The sequence below is a fragment of the Ips typographus genome, linkage group LG8 (assembly GCF_016097725.1).
Source record: "Ips typographus isolate SLU linkage group LG8, UJ_Ityp_2.0, whole genome shotgun sequence".
NCBI classification, from domain to species: domain Eukaryota; kingdom Metazoa; phylum Arthropoda; class Insecta; order Coleoptera; family Curculionidae; genus Ips; species Ips typographus.
The window spans coordinates 4,140,757-4,166,620 of NC_138429.1; the positions used below are offsets into that span (position 1 = coordinate 4,140,757).

At 34.4% G+C, this 25,864-nt stretch overlaps 4 protein-coding genes across 5 annotated transcripts; 2 read left to right on the forward strand and 2 right to left on the reverse strand.

The window, feature by feature from the left end:
• Window positions 1-234: 234 nt before the first annotated feature.
• LOC145732642 (transmembrane protein 231) lies at window positions 235-2,158 on the forward strand. Its single transcript, XM_081985052.1, has 5 exons — window positions 235-638; window positions 1,211-1,377; window positions 1,424-1,552; window positions 1,608-1,839; window positions 1,887-2,158. The coding sequence occupies exons 1-5, from the start codon at window positions 500-502 to the stop codon at window positions 2,150-2,152; spliced, it is 933 nt and encodes a 310-aa protein (XP_081841178.1). The 5' UTR covers window positions 235-499; the 3' UTR covers window positions 2,153-2,158.
• LOC145732645 (mitochondrial import inner membrane translocase subunit Tim21) lies at window positions 2,090-3,173 on the reverse strand. The gene is made up of 4 exons (XM_081985056.1): window positions 3,037-3,173; window positions 2,581-2,983; window positions 2,379-2,500; window positions 2,090-2,318 (listed from the first exon to the last, which is right to left on the reverse strand). Exons 2-4 carry the CDS (start codon window positions 2,981-2,983, stop codon window positions 2,175-2,177), a joined length of 669 nt encoding a protein of 222 aa, XP_081841182.1. The 5' UTR covers window positions 3,037-3,173; the 3' UTR covers window positions 2,090-2,174.
• A 95-nt stretch (window positions 3,174-3,268) lies between these two features.
• Window positions 3,269-6,978, forward strand: Scgalpha (sarcoglycan alpha). Of its 2 annotated transcripts, XM_081985031.1 has the most exons (7): window positions 3,269-3,712; window positions 3,800-4,039; window positions 4,101-4,275; window positions 4,332-4,570; window positions 4,718-4,786; window positions 6,059-6,214; window positions 6,273-6,978. In XM_081985031.1, exons 1-7 carry the CDS (start codon window positions 3,381-3,383, stop codon window positions 6,445-6,447), a joined length of 1,386 nt encoding a protein of 461 aa, XP_081841157.1. In that variant the 5' UTR covers window positions 3,269-3,380; the 3' UTR covers window positions 6,448-6,978. The 2 variants fall into 2 exon arrangements, with proteins under 2 accessions (XP_081841157.1, XP_081841158.1); XM_081985032.1 differs by lacking the exon at window positions 4,718-4,786 and having other exon boundaries at window positions 3,271-3,712.
• A 581-nt stretch (window positions 6,979-7,559) lies between these two features.
• Window positions 7,560-21,699, reverse strand: Arms (Ankyrin repeat-rich membrane spanning). Its single transcript, XM_081984982.1, is given in 28 exon segments — window positions 7,560-8,476; window positions 8,554-8,751; window positions 11,551-11,713; window positions 13,914-14,011; window positions 14,063-14,195; window positions 14,245-14,418; window positions 14,471-14,617; window positions 14,946-15,112; window positions 15,162-15,340; window positions 15,392-15,557; window positions 15,609-15,710; window positions 15,766-15,913; window positions 15,964-16,182; window positions 17,544-17,744; window positions 17,803-18,013; window positions 18,071-18,209; window positions 18,265-18,413; window positions 18,467-18,604; window positions 18,663-18,891; window positions 18,947-19,111; window positions 19,162-19,400; window positions 19,855-20,096; window positions 20,155-20,372; window positions 20,427-20,550; window positions 20,606-20,752; window positions 21,322-21,519; window positions 21,575-21,612; window positions 21,615-21,699. Coding segments are annotated over 28 exon segments (5,175 nt in total). The 5' UTR covers window positions 21,685-21,699; the 3' UTR covers window positions 7,560-7,703.
• Window positions 21,700-25,864: the final 4,165 nt, after the last annotated feature.

Here is a 25,864-nt window from a genome sequence, read left to right on the forward strand (position 1 = left end):
GGAGGCGTAATCACACTGCAATTTGTTAATGGCAGTCTGGTTGATGATAGACCAAAGTTTGCAAAACACGTTATCTTTTAAATGTGGTGAAAAATGTGAAATGACAAAATTGGCAGGGCTTTAATGAAGCTTAATAATAAACACTATATCTTTGAAGAGTATCGCTGGTATACCTATATTCGGTTTAAAGGTGAAAAAGGCTATTTAGTTTAATTTGAAGGAAAAAGTCTGAAAATCCAGCTGAATGATTTCTGGCATTGCTACATTTTTTAATTTGGATTATTCCGTTTAACATTATATGAGTGACATAGCCAAAAAAAAACGTCAAAATTCAGTCTTTTACAGTATTGAAATTTTTACTGAGAAATTTCTGCAATTTCCTTGTAAAAAGTGGCTATAGTTACACCCTCCCATGCTATAAAACCTTTTGTATTTAAAAAGTACAATACAAACATTCAGTTCCTGATCACTACATCGCGAGTATCAACCTGGGTGCAAAATGGTCATGTTACAAGTAGCCAAAAAGCCCATAGAAATCAAGTACAAAGCTTTTTTACTGTCAAAAGCTTCCTTTATTTCTGTATGCTGCGAAATACTTGCCATTTGTTTACCTTTCACTTTGTGTTACTATACAGGAGGTAAGTTGCTTATTTCTTATCCCCTATAATATTCAGTTATATCAATTATCTTGAAAAGCAGAGGTAGGTATCATCTTCTTACTAAAGTTGGTCGTTTAGATTACCTAAAAATTCTCTTATGTCACAGTAGGATGGTTATCCTATATGAGTAAAGGGACAAAGGTTTAGTTGTATAGGAATATTAATGATTGAATAATTGAACTTTTCAAGATTGTTTAATATGAATTGATAACTTTTTAATTAACCATCATGAGAATTCTATATGAATCACACAAAACGGCAAAATTGAAAAAAAAAATCAATTTATAATACATGAGTGGTTCTTCGTAATTGACATTTGACCTTAACCCAGTACATTGCAAAGTCGGATGTGCATACAATTCAACAACCACAAGAAGGATCTTTACTTTTGAATCACGTATTTAGGCAATCGATGGTAGACTTCTACTGGTGCTTTACTAATTAGTATGAATCACCTTATTATATGTGGATGTTGTAATTCTTGGTATCCAGTGGATGACTGAGTTTTTTTATTAAACTTTTTTCAATTCACTATTTTTACTTTCTTGCAGCTTTTTGGCAAAAGAAAGACGTTACCTACCAACAGCCTGACGTTAAATTCAAAGGAGAATACTTGTTTTTGGCAGAAAGTAACAACAACGAAAGAATTGTTACTTGCAGTTCATTTTATCAGTACAACAGTTACGTGGAGTCTTTGGACAACTGTTCTTCTATTAAGGTAATAATTCACAGCGAAAAATATTCAATCAACAATTTTTTTGTAGCATCGCGACTGGGACAAAAATTACGACAAAAAGACTGACGTTTTCCAATTAAGCATTCAAACAAATTTAGCTCCTAAAGCTAAAATAACGTCATTTCACTTGATTATTCCTATAAACTACACTTTAGAGGTAACAACATATTTACACTCTAAATTACTAACAAATAGGAATTTAATTCTTTCAGTCACCATGCCTCTTCCATATGGAAACTGCCATTATTTACCAACAGTTCAATTTAAATAAAGTCTCCCATATAACTGCATACGCAGATTTGGGTCTTCACCAGTCCGAAGCTGTAAGATGTTCAAAGCCTGGTAAAAAGGCAATTAATAGGAACACTCCTTTAATCCCAAAACAAAACGATTTGGAAAGTTACTTTATTGAAAATATTTACGACCGATTCGCTCAACATAAAAGTAAGAATTTGTTGTATATTATTACAGTGATAATCTTTGAATTTCAGCCAAGACAGTTTTGGAGAATGTCCTCGCCAACTTACAGTTTCTGGACGAAAACGTGTTTATAGTGAACCTAACAGTAAAATACCCAGAACACCGCGTCTATTACAACCCAAGGATATGGCAAATTTTAAAATTTGCCTGGATTCAACTGCTGGCAATTTATGTGATCACTTCCTGGATGATATTTGGAATAAAAGACTACATATTCAAGAACAATTTGGTTCTATTGTATGAAGATAAATCCATCCTGAATAATAAAATAAAATAGTATTTCCTTAAGTATTTATTACTTAAAACTTTAAATCCAGTTCTGTAGTTGTAGGTGGATGGTTAAAATTCAGTTTATTACGGTTGTCCTCGACTATGATCACAGTTTTGAATAAGTCATCCACTTCGACAAACAGAAAACGGTATTCATACTTCCCTGAATCATTCTTAAAAAAAAGACAGTAACAACACAGAATTTAAGTCATGATAGTGAACAAAAAAAATACCTCTACCATATCCAAATGTGCTGTTCCTGTGTGTGCAGTTCCTTTCAAATGAAACTTCATTCTAATATGTTTATGACCTTCTTTGTCCATGTAAAAAGCATGGCTCACATGTTGCCTTCTACCTAAAATTTAAAATAGAAGCAATATTTGAACTCTGAGAACATACTGGTAAAAACAAACTAAATTTATATTGTAGACTCACCTCTTCTAGATTCTTCCCCATAAGCACTTATTGGATATCCTAATTTATCAGACACCTGTGTATGTTCAATACACTTTGTCACAGCCTTTGAATATATATTGTTGGGACTTTTGCTGGAAAACAACTCATTAAACACAGTGTATATTAAACCACCACATATGCCCAATCCAAGCAGTATAACAGCAAAGTATGAAGTTGTTTGAGTGGTTTCTTTAACTTTTTCGCCCAGCGGCTTCACATTCGTGTCTACTTCGTGTGAGGTGGACTCTGAGGATGGCGTTAACTTGGTGCTGGTGCTTTTAAACCTTTTCGGTAAAGCACATTGAGTAATTTTACCCGGAAACTTACAGTAGTGATTTCGGTTGATTAGAACTGAACTAATAGGACGTCGTACGGCAAACATCTGTAAATAATGTTACGCGTAATTAAATAAATATACTGTGTAATTGCTTTTACCTTTACAAAAGATAAATAAGGATAATTAACTAAAAAGTTTCAATATTTACAATTTTAATTTTTTTTAGGTTATGTTGTTTGTATTTTTGACTGACTTCAATTTTAATTAGTAGGTCACGTGGTAGTTGCAACGAAACTACGTATCACGTGACCGTGCAATACAAAATCAACCACATCAGCAGGTGACTGTCTGGTTTTTCAAATGAATCCTCTCGGAAACGCCGCGACGCCCCATACAAATACGACGCCCATCGCATCCACAACAATCACGCAGATCCTTAAATATTGACCCCTTCTTGTATTCTTAGCTTTTAAATTAAAAGTGTTTGTTTAATGCAGTAATAATGTTAAATTTGCTGTTAAAATCTACTTTAACTCTTTTCCTTTTCTTATGTTATGTGGAAGGAAAATCGAATTTTGTGGAAACTGTGGTGAAAACGGAGGTTTTCACCATTAAACTAGAGCCCTTCATGTTCAACTGGACTTTTGAGGGTAGAAGAGACCAGTTTGTTTACGAAGCAACTTTGGTAGATCATCCTGACTTGCCTTCCTGGATGAATTATGTGTTCAGCGATAAACACCATTCAGGTTTCCTTTATGGAGTGGTGCCAAACCATGTAAGGCACAGAGTTACTTTGGATGTTGTTGCTTGGAATAAGAAAACATATGAAACAAGGTAAGTGTACTTTTATAGTCTGTTAAAAGTGCATGAAATTGATATATGGTGATCCACCTTCAAGACACTTTTTTGAACCCTTTTTAGGATTGAAAATATTGACATAATAATTGAAGAAAAACTAAATCCAGCCATTCATGAAGTGCACATAAAAATTGATAATTTAAATGTGGCTGATATGTTTGAAGCAAGCCGAATGCAAGCTTTGATGGACATTTTTAGGTCCCAATTGTGGGAAGATTCAGGTGAAGATTTGTACGTCACTTTCTTGGAAAGTGCCGTAAATTTGGGTGCTCGCAGACCTTTGGACCCCAATCAAGGTGATGGGTATGTTATATTGCCCTGATTTCTTATACATTTTTCTTTAATATACTTTGTATTTGTTAAGTTTGATTTTAAAGTTGGGTAGTGGCGCCACGTTCTCCTCGGGTTTACTAGCGCTTCAACAGGAAGTTGGACCATTGTACAGTATTCCAAATTGTCCCAGAGATTTCATTCGAACGTCCGTTGAAAGAGTTTTCAGAGATAGAGGATTTCTGGTTGACTGGTGCAAATTTTTGTTGGTAAGTATTCTGTAATAAACTTCTTTTGACCATGTTTTCAATCATTCTCAAAACAGGTTAATACAGAGCAGGGACAAAATAAAGAGCAGTCAAAACAGTTGGAAGTTACTCCCAATCTTCCAAAAGAAAATCGGCCAAAACCTTCTGATAATTGGGAATCCTTCTTCAATAGAGAAGATGTTCCGGAAAGGTCTTACAGGAAAGATTTGGTGATGGCAATTGCTGTTCCTTTGCTTATAATGATGTTCCTTGTTGTTCTACTGTCCTTCATTATTTGCGTTGTCCACGATGATTTGTAAGTATATTATTTTGTACAATTGCTCACTTTAAGTACTTTTATTAATATGTTTCCTTTCAATTAAATAATGGATTTATTGTTGCAACTATAAATAAGTAACAAAACCTAGGAAAATAGGTGTCAAAGTAGGTAATTGTGTTTCAGGAATGATGAAGCAAGTGAATTTTTCTTTCAAAATATTTTCCATATATGCACTGATTGGTATGAAGAGAGGTAACGGATTTTTTTGGGTTGGTTTGATTTTGCATTCTATTAATCCCAATTTTTAATAATATACCACCAACAGACTAATAATGTTTATAGGTTTGGGTAACTGATTTTTGTTTGACTTGTGTGAGTGGTGTGCCTGTGTTATTCCTTATTTTGGTATTCATACAACTCCACTGAGAGAATAAAATGGATTTATACTTCTCTTTGAATTTTTCTAAGGTCTAGGACACTTCTAAAGGGTTGTGGCTATTTCGAACGATTTTTTAAGGTTTTAGGACACTTGTAGAGTCCTTTAACAATTTTTAAGAAGTTTTCGATAATATTTAGAGACTTCTGGTCATTTTAAACGATTTTTCTAAGGGTTAGGGCACTTATGGAAACCTCTGACTCTTTTAAATCATTTTTCTGAGGGTTAGGACATTTGTAAAGCCCTCTGACAACCTTTAGGACGTAGTCGGTAGTATTTAGGGGCTTTTGGCAATTTTAAACGATTTTTTTACGGTTTAGGACACTTTTACAAGGTTCTGGCTATTTTAAACGAGTTTTGGGATGCTTGTAGGGTCCTCTGAACATTTTTATAAGGTTTTGAATAATATTTAGACACTTCTGGTCATTTTAAACGATTTTTCTAAGGGTTAGGGCACTTATGGAAACCTCTGACTCTTTTAAATCATTTTTCTGAGGGTTAGGACATTTGTAAAGCCCTCTGACAACCTTTAGGAAGTAGTCGGTAGTATTTAGGGGCTTTTGGCAATTTTAAACGATTTTTTTACGGTTTAGGACACTTCTACAAGGTTCTGGCTATTTTAAACGAGTTTTGGGATACTTGTAGGGTCCTCTGAACATTTTTATAAGGTTTTGAATAATATTTAGACACTTCTGGTCATTTTAAACGATTTTTCTAAGATCAATTGAAAGGACCTCTAACAATTTTTAGGAGTTTTCGATAATATTTAGAGGCTTTTGGTCATTTTAAACGATTTTTTTAATTTGTAGGACAAATGAAAATACCTCTCGGACAATTTTTAGGAAGTAGAGGCGATAGTATTTAGAGGCTTCTGGGGTTTACAAACGATTTTTCTAAGGGTCAGGATATTTGTAAAGCCCTCTGACAACCATTAGGAAGTAGTCGGTAAGATTTAGGGGCTTCTTGGCAATCTTCTTGCAACAGCTTTGGCACATTCAATATAATCTGATGAATTGCATTTGTTAATAAACTAACATGACAATTTTGAAAGGTTTGTTTTTTGCTTTAAAAAACGAAACTTATTACAGAGTTGGTCTCTCAAAAGAACTGGCCGAATCAACTCTTGAAGAAGAGCGTTCTTCGATGGAACCTTTAGACTTCAATCAGCGTATCAATACACTTAGAAGTCTATCCGAAGAGAGGGAATACAGCGTGCCACCTTCTCCAGATATTCTATTGGCAAAGTAACCAAACAAAGCTGAATATTACTTTACGTGTTTATTTCTTGTTTTTTTTTTCTAGCCGCAGTCCTAACTCTACCGTCAGTAGAGGGGTGCATTGCAGACCTAGCCCTCCGCCCTATGTCCGCCCCAGGTACAAACCGGACGCCCCTCAAGAGCAAAATTCTCCAATTTCAGCAGACAATAATCGGGTCGAGGCTTTGGAGAATGAGGACGGTAACTCGTGGTATTGTTAAAATGAATTATTTCTGCCTGAAAGGGGGTTGAATTTTCTTTCATCTTGAAATATTAAGAGTATACAATTTTGTTTTCCTTTTCCTAAAATTGTTGTTACATTCTTGTGGGTAATCAAACTGCACAACCGAGCTTTTTTTGTTATTCTTATAATTTACCTCTAATGTAATCAATCTAGTGGACGAAGAAATGCAACCTTATTAAAATGTTAGAAGTGTGTATTTAGAATTCAAATTCCATTACTGATGTTTAGCATTTTCACCCTTTCTATCCTGTCTACAGCACATTCCCCTTAAATGGTTATAAATGTTATCCACCTGTTCCTAGTACTTGAATGGGAAGTGTTAGGGATACTGTAATTATCCAGTAGAGAAAATCATATACTTGTCAAAGTAGTAATAATGTGCTGAATGTGATTATTATTAAAATTTTAGAGTTTCCATAGCAACTTTTGTTATCAACTTTATAAGATGTTAGCCATGTAACAGCAGAAAAGCGTTTAATAAATTTGTGTTACAATAAGTACTGATTTAGTTGGACTTGTGGATTATTTACCAAAAACGACTAATTTTATTTAAACAGTCTTAATGACCTGATACATGGTGTCTAAAATACTAAATGTAGGTACCCAGAAACGGTAAAGAGAGATACACTCTGTTGGTTAAATAATATGTACAAATTTAAGTTGAGAACGTTGTCAATTTTCTTCTCAGATTTGTTTTTTTTTAATGGAAATCTGGAACTTAATCATTATACAGGGTGGTAGAAGTGGTGGACAGTCATGTGACCGGGAAAATGTCATATTTAAACTCTTTGTGTTCTTTCTTACCCAATATATTTTTTGAAACCCAGCACATTGATCTGAGATCTGACTCAAATTTAGTTTAGGTTAGTTTCTTCATCAAAAAGAAATAAAACCTGAACAGTTTAAGCTTTTTGTATGGAAGTTTTTTTCTTTATCTTTACGACTCTCGAATAAATAAAACAAAAATTAAATTGAAGATCAAAATACAGGACTCTATCACCAAAAGTATATAAAAAAACTGAGTTCCCCACTCAACTGCCTTCTTTGATAAAATGTTTCTGACCCACACACCTAAAAAAAAATATATAATTTCTTAATAACTTTTATTTATTCAACTATCCCATTTGACCTACAAATTAAAATACTTATTGCCTTATTATTACCGTTTGATATAACTAAATCTACAAAGTATTTTACATTATTAAGTACTTTTCAGTAGCTGGTTATTAAGTACTAATTAATTCTACCGGGATTGCAATAAACGTCGGTTAAATTTTCTTCTGAATCTAAGGCGTCCTGTCTAGATAAATGGCCAGAGCCTGGCGATAAGCTTTGTAAACTACAGTTACTAGCACTGATCTCCTCTTTAGTTTGAATGGTTTGTAAAAATCCGGTTAGAGAACTATCGGAATCACCAGACCGCCTTCTTGCCCTTAAAGATGGTTTGTAGTCTGGAGAGTTATCTTCCTGGTGCTCAGGTTCAGATGATTTATTTTCTTCGCTTTTGCTACTGTTTTCACTTATGAATTCAATAACGGTTAAGGGAATTCTTTCTGACCCGGATGTAGTTTTAAGGTCTGAGCTTTTGTTAGAAGGAGACGACACTTCAGAAACCAGGGGCGTACTTTCGTCGCTTGTTTCGTTCAAATCAGGACTGGACTGGAGTATTTTTTCTCTGAAACGTTGTAACTTATCTCGGCTCTTCTCCTTGGTCGAATAGATCCTCTTGGACGAGTTGTCGATGCTTTTTGATCTTGTTCTCAATAGCATTCGCTGAGGTTTCTGTCCTAAGTTTAAGGAGCTAGGCCTCTGACTATGCCCAGGCGGATAGTCTAAGGATTTGCTCTGGGTAGTTTCGTACGCAACAGTAGCGTCACTTGATGAGATGCTGACTCTCTGGCATTCTGGATCGGTTTTGATTATCACATGACGACCTTTGTCTTTGGGTTGTTCTTGCCACTTCAGGTTGGATTTGGAACCGTTAGCAGAAGATCGACGTTCTAGAACTGAAAATTAAACCCAAGTTGACAAAAACTCGAGCAAAAAAACCCTTACACATAAACTGAGTTCAGGAAAAACCTACCTGGTGAAGGTAGCTGTGAGCTACACCTAGAGCTATTATCACTGAGACTTTCTGAGAAACCTCCTACCGATATTCCGACAGGTTGCCAGTGCATGTGACCCACGGGAGATGATTGCAAAATTACGTAATCGGTTTCACCCACTCCCGATGAGCTGTTTGTGCGTGACCGATACCCTCGTGAAAGTGCACTTTGGAAGTCTATAAAGAAAGCAAAGAAAAAAAGCGTAGAAGCGTGAGATTATTTCGTATAGAGTGCAGTAATTATTCCAAAAAGCTGAATTTAAAGATTAGCTAAATTTCAGGATTTTAAATATTCTAGTGTTATTTGTGTTTTAAATATATCCTAATGAGAGACTTTGAAAAACAAGGCAGTTTTATTAGTATTCAAGTGTGTAGAAGAATAGTACTGCAGGTAATATTAGGCAAATTGAGAGTATTAAAATCAATTAATTGTTCAGCATTTCAAGATTTCCAAAATGACAGTGATGTTTTAAAACTTTCAAACCGTAGTGTGTTGTCTCCAAAATATTTAAATCAGAAATACATAATAAGAGAGGTCACAAGAAATTTGACAACGCTGTTACAGTTGGTCAAAATTACATAAAAAATTCCGTTTTGTTTTATCAGTTTTGAAAAATGTGAATGGTTTTTCTAATCTTAACGATTAATGTGACGGATTTACTGACAGATGGCCAAACTTATTGTCTGTTCACTACATTTTTTCTGTTTTACCTGTGGTGGTCGCAGAATGACACCGCAGTCATATAAAGCTCTTATATTTGTGTTAGACCTAATTAGTTATTCCAAACAATCTCCTACAACCTCTAATACTAGTTCTGCTTTTAATAATTTGGCTATTTTAGGGAAAAATCGGCAGTCAAAATTTTCAGGGATTTTGATTATCTTTGCCTGTCTGTCACAAGTGTTATCTGTTATCTTTCAGGCTTTTGATTGAGTTGAAAAGTGTCATTAAATGCACCTTCTATATCAAAAAATACTTTTTCTTTTTCTGTAAACTTTTCCTAACTTAGTTTTAGGTGGCTAACTTTGTCCATAACAAGAGCTTTTAGCTAACTTAACTTGCCATTAAAATCTGAAGTCTAAAAACGTTGAAAATCTTAATTTGTTAAGCTCCGTCTACATGTACCGGGTGACCCAATAAGACTGTTTAAAGATCTAAAAATTAACACCAGAGGGCAAAACCACCCTATCAAATTTTATAATTGCATTTTCTATAATTTTGCATAATAAACTAAACAGTTTTTTTTACATTTTTAAAGAGAACCACTTCATCTATCATTTTTGCAGGAAAAAAATTCAGTTATTTCAAAAACAAAGATGGTGGAGGTTTTTAATTGTTTTTGCAATAACCTGCTCTAACTTCTTAACGGTTTGAGCGTTTTTAACAAATTTGGTATCGTTGAAAAGAGCATTCTTTGGGATATAAGATTCAAGCAGCAAAAACATAGTTAATCCTCCGCCAGAAAGGCTAGTTTTGACACCAAAAATGATAAATGACATGGAATGATATGACTTATTCTTTATGAAAAAGAAGCCAAATATCATTCAAATAGGTTAGGAAAAACCGTTTTTCAAAATCTCGTTTCCAACCTGAAATATTGGAAAAATGAGATTAATGAATCTTTGAAGGCCAAGGTGGTAAATATCCTAAAAATATTTAAAATTCAGATACAAAATGAAAGTTAAAGAGACAATTTTGGGTCTAACTAGATTCTTCACTTCATGACCGATTTATCCAATAATTTTTACCCCAAAGAGTCATACGACGAACAGTTTCCGAGATATAGCCGGAGAACAGTTTTATTGGGTCACCCAGTACAAAATTTGCGTAAATCACAGATTGATGAATTTCGTGGCTTGTGATTGGTAAAAAAAAACAGCTTTCAGCTTGCTGCTTTTTTGACCAATATCCTACCTTATACTTACACTTATTTGGCTAATCTGTGTTTGAATATTTGGCATACACATGCAAGCTCACACAAAAAACGTAAACCACAAAAATCAACAGCAAAATGACATTCTACAAGCAAACAATAAGCAACATGCAAAATGTACATATTCTTATTATAATGTCAGTTACTGAATTCACTATCACAATATCTGTACACAGAAAACAACAAATATTCGCCACAAAACGTTATTGACAAAACAAATATAAAAAATAATACTATTTAGTTTCAAACTGTGGTTTATTCATTAAGGTATTTAACAATCAAAACCTTAAATCTAAAAAAAAAACATAACTGGGGAGTTTCTCTGATATGTCCATGGTCTTGGCAAACAAAAAATTGCCGATAACCTTCTTTTTTTGTAAAATTAGTCCACCCTAAAGAGACGTATAACTAAAAGAGACCAAAATAGTTGGTAAATTACGCATACTGAAGTACAAAATTGTGAATTCAATAACTGCGTAACAAAGAATCGCCTACATGCCCATTGTGATGTTTAAAACCCTAAAAAGTCTAGTTTTAACGTATAAAATACCTAAAAAAAACACTAGTGTGTGTGCAATAAATATAAAACATGTGAGTAAGCGAGAAAATAGTGGATGCACGTTCAGAGTGGATATTAGTTAGTAAAGTGTTAAAACACAAAAATCTTTTTAGCACATACATACCTTAATAATTTATTTATACAGTGAACCCAATAGAGCTTATCGTTATTTACAGGAAAAGTGTTATTGACAACATTAAGGCGATGATACTAAATAATGAGATTCTGTAGGATTAAGAGGAGGTTTTAGATGGAGGAATTATCGCAAACTAGGCAAAGCAACGCCTTGTTATCAATTAAGAAAAATGTTAAAAACAATACGAAAATCCCTAAAAATTTTCAACCCATTTTAACGACTTTAAGATGAATCCCCGTCGCAAATAAAAATGGTAGGATAAGTACGCGAACTACCCGCATCGACGATATCTTCGTAAGTGACTTTTTTAATGGCCGGTTTCTTATAAACTTGTAAAAGTGATTCACCTTGCGAAAATTCTGGACTCGGACTGGCTGGTATCACCGATGTCTGCGGTAGCTCCGGGTCTATCGTAATTTTCGTCTCCTCTGTTTCTTCTAAAACGTCTTCGCAAGCTTCTTCATTCAGCGTTTGGAGCGCCCCGCAAATCATTTGCTCTTCCAAGGTAACCTGAATAGTAAAGATAATGCCATTTTTCCTTGTCAACGGATAACACAGTGTTGCACCAAGAAAAATAGATATTTTTTGGAGAAAATGCTAATGAATGCAATTTGAATTTAGACTACTTTTAATTCTCAGTGATTTTGCCAAGAATGCTTTAACTGTCATAATGATCAGCTAGAAAATCTGTTAAGTTTCAGATAACCATCATGTATGTGTCATTTTCTTGTCTATTTTTTAAGTAATCGTTATTGCCAGTCTTTTAAGAGTATTAATACACTTTAGAATCAATACAAAATGAACAAAGACACACAGTCTTCTCCATAACAAATTTTATTCAGCCTTTAGCAGATAAAAGGCACGCTCAACATGTTTCGGGCCTATAAAACGCCCATTTTCAGGAGCTCTAACAACAAACCCACTTACTATAGTACTTAACTAGCAAAGAAAGTGAAACATTAGATGGTATAATGCCTCTGACTGACTGACTGACGTCTAAAATTCACGTTGAACTGATACAGAGCAACACATTTTATTTTTGGAATTTACATGAAATTCAAAGCTGAGAACTTAATGAAGAAAGAAAGAATATTCAAAATTCTGAGAACATTTGTAAAAGAAAAATCTATGTTCCTTGGTTAAACTCAAGAATAACACGGTACGGTGCTGTACAAGGAATGTTCTAAAAGTTTCTCATTAGTGAGACATGTGACATCTAATCATGTGACATTTTTTATATTTCAATAAACTTTTCCAGTACATTCTAAAATTTAAAAGTTAATGAAACTCGTAGAAACTTCCTTTTATTACAAAGTACGAGTCATGCATCCACATACACATCGAATATTAACAAGTATGCAAATTTCAAAAATATCCACAAGAAATCAATGACAAGAAGAGAAAACTAACACTCCTGGCAAAGAGGAAGTAAAAGTTTACATGTGACATGTGAGAGTAACATAATTTGACATCCAGTCAATATCTTGTCGTTAAATTTAAACACATTTACGCTTAGATTAAGTTATTGACAAAGATAAAGAAAAGTTTTATACTTGACAAGTGTCAGTTGTTGTCAGGAAAACGTGTGACGTCACTTTCGGTCACGTGACTGTTAAAGTTACTTACTCATTACTTTCATCTTCTTCTCTTTCTAAATTAAACTATTAAAAATAGGACGACATAACAATGCAACAGACAGGAAAATGTTTTGAATGTGACAAATACAGAAGCAAACATCACAGTTAAAACACTTACTTGTCTATAGTTAATTGTTATAGTACACGTCATCCTATTTTTGTTTGATTTTCCGCATATGTAAAAAATTTTGCTTTATTATTGCACTAGTGCTATTTTGAATTTGTTATTCGTATTGTATAACTCAAGGATTGTGAAGATTTCGAACAATGAGAAATCGTAATAATTATAAAACAGTTATAGATTGACACTGAGTTGACATTGAGACATTATTATAGATAAAGGAATTTAGGGTATTAGACACTTCTTTGTTATTATTATTATAAAATTCGTTTTAAGTTTGTTTCTCAAAACCTTGTCCAATTAACCTACCAATTATATGAAGCTTAAATTTGATTTGTAATATGAAACAGTAAGCAGTAGCAGAACCGTAAAGTAAAATTCAGAAAACCAGAATAATCTTGTCTGTCCCTAGATTGTGTGATGCAGTAATCCTTATTAACGTTAAAAACAATAAAATAACCACCTGATATAGTATGATAGTAAAATAACACTATTTACTCTTTTCTTAATTGATTCACTGTTATTTATCATCGATTTTTCACAAAAGTTAACATTATAGGACAGTCAAATCACAACTTAGCCAAGATGGAGCGTTTAGGGTAAGTGCAATCTGTCAGAAATATCTTACTTAAAGTAGAACCTGTGTTAACCAAACTGAAATTTAATAAAAATCATTCAAAACTGTATCAAAATCATGCGACAGACCTTTCAGAAACAAATTCAACACCGATGCAAAAATTCTAAATACATACCTGATACTGTGGGCCAGCAGAATATCAAAATAAAATCAGTTAAAAATATTGAATCCTTTAAAAAGTTATGAATGATGATATTACAGACTTTAAATTGTTTTCTATGGTTCATACACACACTGAAATTGTCATAACACCGCACGAAATATAGAATATACTTCAAATAAATGATAATGACGTGAAAAATGTTATTAACCAACCTGTTTCTCCATAACGCTTTGTTTTCTTTCCCTTGGCACGTCCGTCTGCATTTTACTGTCCACTTTGTCAATTCCGCTAGTACCTGCTTTTGCACTTCCTAAAAAAAGTCCAATTACTGATTGGCCATATTAAAATATGGTTAACAGACCTTTTCTTTCGGGTTTTTTATTTGTTTGTGCTGGTATCTCATCTTGCCTGAGTATACTAGCAATTTCGTACTCTCTTAGTTGTATTAAGGTCACTTTAAACATCTCCCAATCACCGAAAGACATTTGCAACAACTGAAACGTTTTACACTAAAACCCGACCAGACTCGAAATAATAACTAACCTTTTTCAAATCATCCAAATCGCAGTGCAGCAACACTCTACCGTTAATATTATTCTCTTTAATTAAACGTATATACTCTGGAACGACACTTTGATTCAAATCCTCCAATGAAGACAACAATTTACACACCCCATCTACGTTTAAAGTGGATAGACGCATTTTCATTGCCTGAGGCTGAAAAAAATGTTTAATTTTAGACGGATTAGCAGGTTTAGAAGGCACTCACTTCTAGAATAACTGGTGGAATGGTTGCCGAAGCTCTAGTTACGTTGCTAACACTGCTCAAAGGGTCGAATTGAGCCCATGGTGATGCTATTGAGGCTGATTGCGAGTAAGGTAAAGCAGGAGGTCCGGAAAGTTTTCCTCCTATTCCCTACAGAAAATACAATGTCCCACAAATTTTATTTTGATTTGATTACTCGCAGTGTTTATGATATTTGACTATTTTTTTAGACTTTAAGGAAACTTGACTAGAGTGATAGCAAATAGTCCAGTAGCTGAATTTTTATAAAACTTGACTGTTTTTCATTTAATGCAATCAAAACAGCAAATCAACAACATAATCAGATTCGGACAATTTAGGAAAAACACTACAACTTTGCTAATTTATACTATGCTGTCAGATCAAAGTTAATGGAACTATTGAGTAAAAGATAAACAATCTTTCAGAATATTTCTAGAAAATTATAGTCAAAACTTACGCGTCGTTCTCTCATATTCGATGTTAAGAAAGGTCGTCCTGGAGTTCCAGACCAATCAGCTGAATATTGACTATGCCACGCGTGTAAAGGCTGAGAAATATTAGCATAAGGAGAAGGTCGCATTGCAGACATCATCAAACCTTCATCTTCAAAGTTTTGTGCTTCTTCTGTAATCAGAAATTTGTAAACAAGCTTTTGCAACTTTTTTGTTGGTACCTTTGATGATTTTCTTTAAGTAGGGATCCAAATTAATGGTGAAAGGGAGGAATATTTTGAGGTCGCTGACTAACAAACTTGACCGATGAAACGATAAGAAAATGTCGAATTTCTTTTCATCCCTGTCCAGTTCGAGGAGCGGTTCAGAATCTTTAATCGAGGAAATCAAGGGCCGAATTCTACATACAAAATTATCACTCATCAACCAACTTTACTAGGCAACTACTGACTTATCGTAAATAGTTTTCAACGGAGTGTTATCCTCCAGCTGGTCCTCATACAAATCAAAATGATAGATAATCCATGATGTTCTAAACGGCCATTGTTCAGTGATATTGATCCAAGAAGCCAGTCTGTACCAGTTGAAATCAATTTGAAAAGCTTTGAGCAAACGACCTAGCAAAACCACACCATAAATTCAAGTGATTGTTTAGTGTTTTAGCTTACCTGTGACGTAGACAACGTTCATAAGCCTGCGCATTGAACGTGGATTTACGTCACTGAAGTAATCGTCGGTAAGTAACATTTTAGTTAAGTCTTGAGCACCACCTGTACTTAAACACAATTAGCTAGAGAATTACACACTTTTTAATTTAACCAATACCTATCCTATTTAAATTAGAACCAATTGAGCTAGCAACAGACTCGGAAAGTTTCATTTTCCTAGATCCTTTCCTAGCACCTGCGTATTTTAGATTTTCTTTACTGGCAGAAATCAGGGCAGTCTCACTCGATAATCGTCGACTAGATGACTGTAACTAGAGTTATCGCAAGTGTTTTAACAAAAATTTAGTCAACTCACCGAACGTGCAAGGAATGTATTCAAATTTTCGTCGTTTTCGGACCACCCTGTACCGCAACTTTGAGCTTTTCGATGACTGGCGGCGGTTTGTTGGGCTACTTTCACTTTTCTCAAACCGGAATTCTGGAGGAAGAATGGCAAATGTACCATATTGCTTAAGTAACTGTGGCCTCCGATGTTGTTTTCGGTGAATAAACGACGAGCGTTGGTTTCCACAGCCTAAAAATATTACAGTTGATTTTAAATTGACAAATTGCTAGATAATCTGATGGTTTGACGTTTCATAGTAAATCCAAGAAAAATTGCAGGTCAAAACTAAAACTGAGTAAATGTTATTTTATAATTAGCTAAGTAGAATTTAGTTAGGCTGTTATAACAAATTTAACCGCAATGAACAAGAATATGTATAACTAACAAAATGAAGGACGTAGTGAAGCATTTAAGACAAAAATATAACAAAAAAAAAAAAAACACAACATTCAGACTAACCTGATCCCAAGCGGTCTGCGTGACGAAACATGCACGAATTAGTGAATAGATGATAATAAGCATCTCATACAATTATTATACATTTCAATTAATTACTATTCAAAAGATCATTTTGTTTTGATTAATTTTGTCTTTTTCCGTTAATTAAATAAAAGCAATAAAGTAAATGATGAATATCCTGTACTGGGACTCCGTGTGATATAAGTAGAGTAGAATTCTATTTATCAACTATATTCTAGGTGAAATACAAAAGTTATCCAGGCTTATAAGCCATGGTCCAATGGAATTTCTTCCTGACGTTTCGTCCACATCTACGACGGACATTATCAAAGGCGATTATCGAAGTCACAATCGAATTTTTGTTGTTTGGGTTAGTAAAAATAAATGGGTCTTCTTTTCCAGTGGTTTCGTTGGATAATGTGTTCACTGAACAAGTTTAAGCACCAACAAAAATACGGTAGTCATTGAACAATTCAGTAGGTGGCGCTAGAGGCATACCTAACCCACGCAAAAGACGTTTGACAGAAAATAACAAGTTGCAATGTAGAGTCGAACTTATTATCGATAATATTGTTTGAAAAACTAGCAATTTGACAATAAGCAAATAGTAACAGAACATTTTAAGTCGTCATTGTTAACTAAACAAACTTAAGCAAATAAGAGAATATTAAGAACAATTGGCGTTTCAAGATAAGGGATACTCCCTCTGGTGATCAGTTATGAAAACAATTTCGGGCATTCCAGCTGTCATTTCTCCGTTGATTTTGGCATTTTTAGGAATTTAGCACAGGTTTCATAAATATGAAGTGCCAGTTGTCATATTATTTATAATATTAGGTTAGGAACGGGTTGCTCGATTTTAGTTCAAATGGCGCTGCGATCTTAACTTGAAACGCCAATAAGCCAAAGACCGGAAAATAATATTAATAATCGAAACTTCAAACTTTCAAAAAACTCTTGAAAGAGTGCAACCCTTTTGTGACACTCTCCTATAAAAAAAATATTATTACCAACATGTTCTAAACTTGCAAATGGGTGAAATGTAGCAAAATAAGATATGGAATCAGTGGACAACATCAAAAACGACTTACCTTGGCAATAACATGAGGATCTATGGCCAATATCACAATGAACGGGGAATTAGCATCGGAGAACAACATATGCACAGTGTCGAGAATTAACAAGACCTTCTCCTGCTCGCAACTATCTAAACCATCCACAATTATAACCAATCTGGTTTGCTGGGCACTTAATCCGTCCAAACACCTTACCATATCTTTCATAAGGTTGACCTGAAGCAAGAAAATCATTTTTACAAATTGACAATGCTTACGGGCTGAAATGGCTTACTTCCTGTCGTAAAGTTTGCAAAAAACCCTCACTTTTCACAACATCCAACCTGGAAATGGATCTTTGTAAATGTCTCCTTTGCGAAAATAGCACCGACATGAACAGTTTGCTCCAAGTGTAAGCGTTAGCAACAGTAGCGACTGCTAGCAGAAGGGCTGAGATGATTAATATAATCTCAAGTGAGGATTTGGCAATGCCTACAGCTTCATCGCTTCAAAAAGAAAACTGGTTAATACAAAGCGTTTATAATATTATTGAGTTTGCTTACGTTTCTGCAAAACTGACTCGCATTAAATAAAAAGTTAAAGAGTTTACACCGACTATTATCATACAAAAAGTAATTTCGAATAGTACCACGTAGGGCAGACAGCACATTTTACGCCAGGTCCACGTCGAAGACGATTTAACTACAAAAAAAATGTTTCATGTTTGGACAAGATTTAAGAAAAATTAGGAAAATACCTGGTTTAGGTCTGAAGGCCCTGTATAATCTAGTGGCAAGGGTTCCGTAATGATTTTCTATAGAGTCGTACAAGGAACCTATCATTTGTACTACAGAGTTTTCACCACCAGTTGTACTACTCACTCTAGTCTGATCGGTGAAGTAAAAGCTAAAATAACCGACAATAGTTTTTGTGACTTATTACTTAAATAGTATCCATACCGTATAGGTTGAGCAGAAATTCCATCCTGATTTGATACGCCAGGAGGATGACAAAACAGTATTTCGAGAACTAACTTAATATTACTCATTTTTCTAGTAAGTTTTATATTAAAATTATACGGCCAGTCCCAGTCGTAACTGCAAAAGTAAAACAAATAAAACTCCAGTACCAGTTAAAGTAAAAACCTAAACACACCTTTTGTTGGCAAACCAAATAAATCCTATAAACATGAAACATAAAACAAAAAAAGCAATAGCCGAACCGATAGCCCAGAATTTTGGTTCTAAATTTTCGGTGGTGGTCTCCAAACCTATGTAAACAACTGTACCCACTACTATTGATAAATGGAATACCAGCAAAACTATAAGACTGGTAAATTGGAACGTTGGATCCACCCATTCTCTAGCAAAATTCTTCATTTCATCTAAAATTATTTCCAAATCAAACAGATTAATAATGAGTTTAACTATGCAACAAACCTCTCAGTTTGTTTAGTAAGAAACTTTTTCCGCTACCCCATTTGGCGTACAGCCCAACAGTTATAGGCATGGACAAGCTAGGCTCACTTAAAATATCCGCCAAAGCGCTGCTATACAAATCATAACCAAGCATATTCTCATTATCCTCGTTAGTGTTTAAACGTCCTAAAAATCCCAACTTAACTCATTGAATCAACTATACTGTCGAAACTAACTAGCTCCGAATATTTGTCCCAAAATAGTTTTAGGATGGTTCATATCGATGTTGTAAGGGGTTTCTCCAGCTCGATTGGGCCTATACAACAACTGGCTATGCTTAGGATTGCGGAGCAGGATTTCTACGATTGCTTTTGATCTAGCTCGCATGGCTATGTGCAGTGCTGTATCGCCTTTTTTGTCCGCGGCGGATACTTTAGCTTTCTTTTCTAATAGTAATTGAACCATATCAGCATTACTGAAAAAAATAAGCTGATTTTTTGCCTGTAAGTCCAGTAATTGCAGATGAAAAGCCAAGGGGAATAACGAATAGCCTTTGAATATGGCAAATTGCCCCATAAAGGGAGCAGAAGCCATATTCAGGAAGGAAGACAGGAAGTTTTGAATATGATTAACAAAAATGTTCTGTTAATTAACCAAGTTTTCCTTTTTGTTTTTTTGAACAGCTTGTATATGTTCAGTCAAGTTGCGGTTAGCAGGAGGTGAAAGAGTAGTTCAAAACAAGCATTTTGAGCTTTCTACAGTTGCTGAAACAGTTTTTTTGAAACCCTGTATAGATTTAATCATTTTCATGCAATTACCAAAAAAAAGAGTTATGAAAATTTAACATGAGACCGAAAAAGTTCAGAATGACTTTCTGCACTCAGTGAACAATTCAAACAATAATCGAATTTAATTAATTAAACATTTACCGATTTCTGACGGCTTTCAATAAAGGAGTGTCCCCATCCTTAGTGGCGTTTTCCAGGTCCGGATTGTGGTTCAGTAGCAGTTTTAAAATACTAACATTCCCCTTTTCGACGGCTACATAAGTGGCCGACTTCCGGTCTTTTCCTAAAATATCCACGTCCGCGTACTTTTTCAGTAAAGCCTCCACTACGTTTTTGTGACCGCCTTTAACGGCATGAATTAAGTTAGTGTCTCCAGCTCTGTCCTGAATTAAATACTCTACTTTAATTCGGAAAAAAATAACTAAAAATTAACTGAAATACTTGAATGTTAATGTATGCTCCGGCAGATAAAAGGGCAGTAGCGATTTCGTAAAATCCTTCTTTGCAAGCTATAGTTAAGGGACTGCAACCGTCCTTGTCTAAGGCGTTTACATTAGGCCGGTGCTCGAGCAGTAGGTTCACCACGTCCACGTGATTACCGTAAGTGGCTACTATTAGCGGTGTCCAAGAATACATGCCAGCAGTATCAATATTGGCACCTAAAATATCCAGTTTTACAATTTTTCCTGATATATAAATAATAAGGCACTCACTGGATTTCAGTAAAAGTTCTACAATTTCTACGTATCCTTTCCTACAAGCCCACACTAAAGCGGTGGTGCCATATTTATCACCGACGTTCACTTTAGCACCGTGGTTTATAAGCGCCCTAGCAATCTGTATAAGTAATAATTTTTACAATAATATTTTAGGTAAATGAGTAAGTGATTACCTCCAAATGACCTCTACCACACGCCCATAACAATGATGAAATGTGGTAGTTTCCGTGGGCGTTCACTTCAGCCCCTCTATCCAATAAATGAAGGGCAACGTTCGTGTGTCCTTTGTATGTAGCCCACATAAGTGCCGTCCAACCTCCCTAATAATGATTTACACAGTGAATTACTCAGTGGAGTAGAAGAAGTCACACAAACCCTTTTAATTAATAATTTAGTCATTAGTTTTTATTTTAGTTACTTTTCTCCACCAATAAGGTATGATTCTTATAACAATCTTATAAGTAGTTTTTTAGCTAAGCCAAATATATTTTCTTCTAGCTTGTTCGCCGTTAAATTTTTTAAATGGTACCCGGGGTTTTTTTAATAATGTTTCCGTACAAAAAACATTTAATATTGTATATTAACTTAGATTTGCTGTCTCCCTTTCTTTCTACTAAAATTTGTTGCAATCTTTCTACTAAAATTGATGAATGAACCCAACCTTCTCCACAATATATTTATTTAGCCCTCTAACAATAGAGGTTAGGGTCATAACGTTCTACATGTTTCGGACACATAAGTCTTCAAGAACTGTAAAATTATACAATCTACCAAAAGTAAGAATTGGAAAGGTTTAGGCTTAAGGGCATAGTTTTGCGCCTCAAATGTTATTGCGCACACAATGGAAACACCATGTAAAGTGTAATTTTTATGCATTATTGTGACTTACCATATCTCGGTGATCAATTTCAGCATTGTGCTCTAAAAGTTGTAATACTATGTCGTAATGTCCTTCTTTAGCCGCACAAAGTAAGGCGGTCCAATTATCATTGTCCTCCGCATTCGGGTCGGCTCCGTGGGCCAAAAGTTCTCTAACGAAGGTGCTTTTGCCCTTTGAGGCCGCCACCATAAGTGCTGTGGTGCCATTCTAAAATTTATCAATCCCAGTAATTTCAGGTAATTAAAAAAATTATAACAAGTACCTCATCTCTATCATCAATTTGCAGCTGTTTTGTTTCCAAAAATTCTGCAGTCCTGGAAGGTTATCGTTATTGACGAATGATATCAGAGACTGAAAACATAGCGATACCATCGACTCAGTCTTATGCAGCGTCTGAAATAAATGAATCATTAATTATTACAGTTACCTGAAAGGTAAAATGTTAATGCCAAACAGGCCATGCTTGTTACAGGGTGTACCTTTTTCATAATTTGCGTTCGAGACATGTTCACTGAACAGTTCGCCACATTAATCTGAATTAAATTATTGTAAATCGCAAAATATCCACGACTTAGATTATTCAAGACAAGTTAGCACCTAGAAAGCAGAATTTTAATTGCAAGGTTTCTGTGACGATATACTGTAAAACAAACAATGGATGTTATAGGGTAAACAATGAACGGCAATAACTCAAAGCATTTTGTTTGAGAAAGATTATATGGTGTGTATAGATGTGTTTTTAAAATTTCTAAAAGCACACACTACTAGGGAATAAAATTAGTAAGAAATCCACGCAACACTAACAACTAACATTGTGGGAATGTCTCCTCAACCCAAGCCCAAAACTGAATTTTCTTCCTTCGCCATCCGGTGAAGTAAGGGTAAATATGGGTAAACCTAAATGGGTCAAGATCCTCTCCAACTGGAGGATGCAGATGAACTGTGGGAATCTCCTGTTTTTTCCGGGATGGCCAAGGAAAGGAATGATGAACGTCTTTTTGCTTGCAAGGGAACATCCGAGGCAATACTATGACGATTTTTCTGTCGGGTTTTCCCTTCTTTACGATCTTTTGCATCCTCAGGGTTTTCTTGGTCGCTATGCGTAGAACCATCCATGAATTGCTGTTAATGCTCCTCATCTAATACAGTAACAATATCCAAAAATTCATTGTAAAAATAACATAATACATATGAATGCGTTATACTAATTATCACAAAAGTGACTGGTCTAAATTTAAGCCAGGAAATAAACGGACTACTATACAATTTGTTATTGGATGGTGTATTTATACAACCGTTCATTACGACACCAATTATATTAAATATAAATAGCCTAATTTTGGTTATGTGGGTTATGAACTTGGAATAAATTAACTCGGTCTGCAGTAGAGGGCTGTTTTAGGAACCACCTGTAATTCGCAAATTATGATCAAGTTCAAAATTTATTACCAAATTATTTAAATTATTGCAAATCTGTCACAGAATGTTCAAGTTTGGAGATGTTAGAATCATCCAATCTGTGTTGGAGCTCATAGGTATAATTCACAGTCTAAACAATATCCCAAATCTGACAAACACTGTAAATTATAGGATATTTGGATAATTTTGCAAGAATTAAATTTATCAGAACAAAATTGTCTTAACTACTCTGTATTGACTAGCAAATTAAGATGTTTGTTGATTACAAAGGCTTAAGGCAGTAACGATTAACCAAACCTACTCCCATGTTTCAACTATAATTAGATACTTTACAAGTATGGATGCAGCTAATAATTTAAACAATCATCTCTGCTTAATTTTAACTCACTCTCTAAATTTTTGCACTTCCACCAGTAACTAAGTAAGTTTCACAGAGTTGAATTTAAAATAAGTCTAATTTTGGCCATATAATCACTGCTCCTTTCTAAATTTAGACTAATCAGGTCGTTAGTATAGTAGAAAGACAACACAGAATGATAAGAAAAAACTTGAATGTGGAAAAAAAACACAATACCTGTCCATGATGATGATGAAAAATTCTAGACTTCAGTGCTTTAGCAGCCATTTATCCCACCAAACCCAGAGCTACTGTTAAATTGGAACAAAACGAAGTCCCAACGCTAACTAATGCACATGCTAGTAATAATTCCAGATAAAATGACAAATTAATAAACAGTAATTAAAGCGGTGCTAAATATTTAAGCGAGACAACGGCAATAAAATTTATTGGGACTTTCTCACGGAGCGCAAACACCCGCATGGAAAAATCAAATATTTATCGTTTCGATAGTCAACAGAGAGTTAATGGAAATGGCAAATTGTATTTCATATCTACTGTGTCTAGGTAATGAATTGATTGGAAGGAAAATAACATTATAACCCGTGCTATTTTGTATTTGCATGCATATGGTGACCTTGTTTGTAGTTAATTAAACTTTTTACAAAAAGCTCAAGACAATCATTCAGCTTCAAGTTGGTGATAAGAAAAATCACACGGTGCTAACGGTAAAAAAATGTTAAGTAAATAGGCCAACAAAATATTTTTATAGCTATTAAGCTCCAAATTCTTGAAATAACATTTAAAATAGCTGGAAAATCAAAATTTACTGGGCAATGACGTTGCTATAATGTCAAATGTTACACTTTTCTGTTAATTGGACACGTTAATGTACATAAAAGATACGTGTTGATGTTTACATTTATGATTTACACTTTTTTAAATTATATGCAAAATTGCGAATAACATAGTTTTAACATGAAAGGTCAAAATGATTGACTTGAGAAGTGTGTTATTGCAAACTCATTACAGACACAATACAAATGTCGTTTAGCACAGAACGTACAGCATAAATCCAGCAAATAAAAAATCTTCTTGTGATTTAAAAATAGTGCTATAAATATTATCAGTAATGATATCATAATGGATCAACACTGTATTCTGGTAGATGTTGAATACTTGGAGATTTTTGCAAGGTAAGAATAAGTTGTGTATTTCAATTTAAATTAGCTACATTCAATGAAATAGTTTTAGGATCTTAGCATTTTTAGTCCAAAACAACTAAGGTTCAGGGGTCTTTATTGAATTGTTGGCTTTCTAAAGACTGCTCAGGATAGACCAAAGACAACACATTGTCTATAATCCCAGTAAAAAGCCTCAGTTTAACAACAAACGCAATTCAACACTAAACAATAATAAACCAACATTGTAAACAACTGGACTGATAAGGAACATGACATTCGTGCTCATTTCCTTTGATTCATCAAAAACAACCAATGCAAAACTAACTTTATTCATACCTGGCTAGTAATATATCTGTTAGTACTAGCTTTAACAAATTGAAAGTACGGTACTGCTGAGCCATAGCTAGGTGGTATGCGTAGGAGGAGGGGAACCCGTTCGTTTCTTCTCGAATTCGTTGTTGATGATGAATTTGTACGTTCACTAAGTTGATCGACACTTGACGAGCTGCTCGTACTCAGAGTTTTAGACATTTGATGTGATTCTACGCACCGAATGTTTTAAGACAAACGATTTGATAATGAGACCAGTTTATGTCTGCTCATATCAATACAGATAAGAAGAATGTTCAATGTGAAGTGTACGTTTACGTACTGGATATGCAACCATTAGGAAAACAAAACATTGTCTTCTCTTAGTGGGAAAATAATGATAAGCACTGAGAAAAAGATAAGTTTGCTCACGAGATGTAGGCTGATTTTAAAGTAACTGCTGATGAGATTTAGGAAATTACCTCAGAAGTCTACTCTTGCTTCTAAAGGAAATATCCCTCCATTTTGATCCATGGACAGGTCTGTATGGAACATAATGAGCACTATCACTTTTAATAGACTTGTGCGACATTATAAACACTTAACAGGAAAAAAATCTGCTACAATTCACACTTTACAATTGCGCGATAAGAATTCTACATTTGAACTAATTTTTTGCTTAGATTGCGCTTATCATAAGCAAGGAACGCTTCCAATGATACTTCAAAAGAAGATACTGATCGGATCTTATCAACTAAAACAATACCGCACACCTAGTAACAATTAGTTGTATCGCCAACTGATCAAAACTATTGACACTGAGCACTAAAAAACATCTTATAAAAATCAATGTTACGAAGCGTTAAAATTCGCGGTTACATTATAATCTAAAATCCCAGCAATGATTGGTAAAAATATTGGTTTGCTGTATGGCTGATAAAAGCATTCAAATTAAACAAGGTGATTTTGATAACTGCTATTAATCAGAATAATCCACAGTGATTTCAATTATTGCTAATTTCCGGTGATGAAACATTATCAGTAAGATAATAGTCATGGTCTCTAGTGACGCGTTAATTGTTTGTGAAAATTCTCTAGTTAATTTTCTTTCTCCATAATGATCTTGTAAGTAAATAGTTAAATGTAAAAAAGCATTAAATCTAAGGAATTCTGTTTCAAAACTTTTTAAGTATTTTAATTGCTTATTGAAGTAGGTAATAGAATATTGTGTAACTTAAGCTGGCTAGACTGTCAAAATGAAATTTAATCCAAACTGACCTTAAATGGTGCAATTGACCAATGA

What these genes read in the sequence shown, in the direction of transcription:
- LOC145732645 (XM_081985056.1), bottom strand. Translation starts at nt 2,983, where the DNA reads ATGTTTGCCGTACGACGTCCTATTAGTTCAGTTCTAATCAACCGAAAT. An exon ending in TGGGGAAGAATCTAGAAGAG is followed by an intron (nt 2,501 to 2,580) that starts GTGAGTCTACAA and finishes TTTAAATTTTAG; the next exon opens with GTAGAAGGCAACATGTGAGC. An exon ending in CACATTTGGATATGGTAGAG is followed by an intron (nt 2,319 to 2,378) that starts GTATTTTTTTTG and finishes CTTTTTTTTAAG; the next exon opens with AATGATTCAGGGAAGTATGA.
- Scgalpha (XM_081985031.1), top strand. Translation starts at nt 3,381, where the DNA reads ATGTTAAATTTGCTGTTAAAATCTACTTTAACTCTTTTCCTTTTCTTA. An exon ending in TGCGTTGTCCACGATGATTT is followed by an intron (nt 4,571 to 4,717) that starts GTAAGTATATTA and finishes ATTGTGTTTCAG; the next exon opens with GAATGATGAAGCAAGTGAAT. An exon ending in ACTGATTGGTATGAAGAGAG is followed by an intron (nt 4,787 to 6,058) that starts GTAACGGATTTT and finishes AACTTATTACAG; the next exon opens with AGTTGGTCTCTCAAAAGAAC.
- LOC145732642 (XM_081985052.1), top strand. Translation starts at nt 500, where the DNA reads ATGGTCATGTTACAAGTAGCCAAAAAGCCCATAGAAATCAAGTACAAA. An exon ending in ACAACTGTTCTTCTATTAAG is followed by an intron (nt 1,378 to 1,423) that starts GTAATAATTCAC and finishes ATTTTTTTGTAG; the next exon opens with CATCGCGACTGGGACAAAAA. An exon ending in CCGATTCGCTCAACATAAAA is followed by an intron (nt 1,840 to 1,886) that starts GTAAGAATTTGT and finishes TTTGAATTTCAG; the next exon opens with CCAAGACAGTTTTGGAGAAT.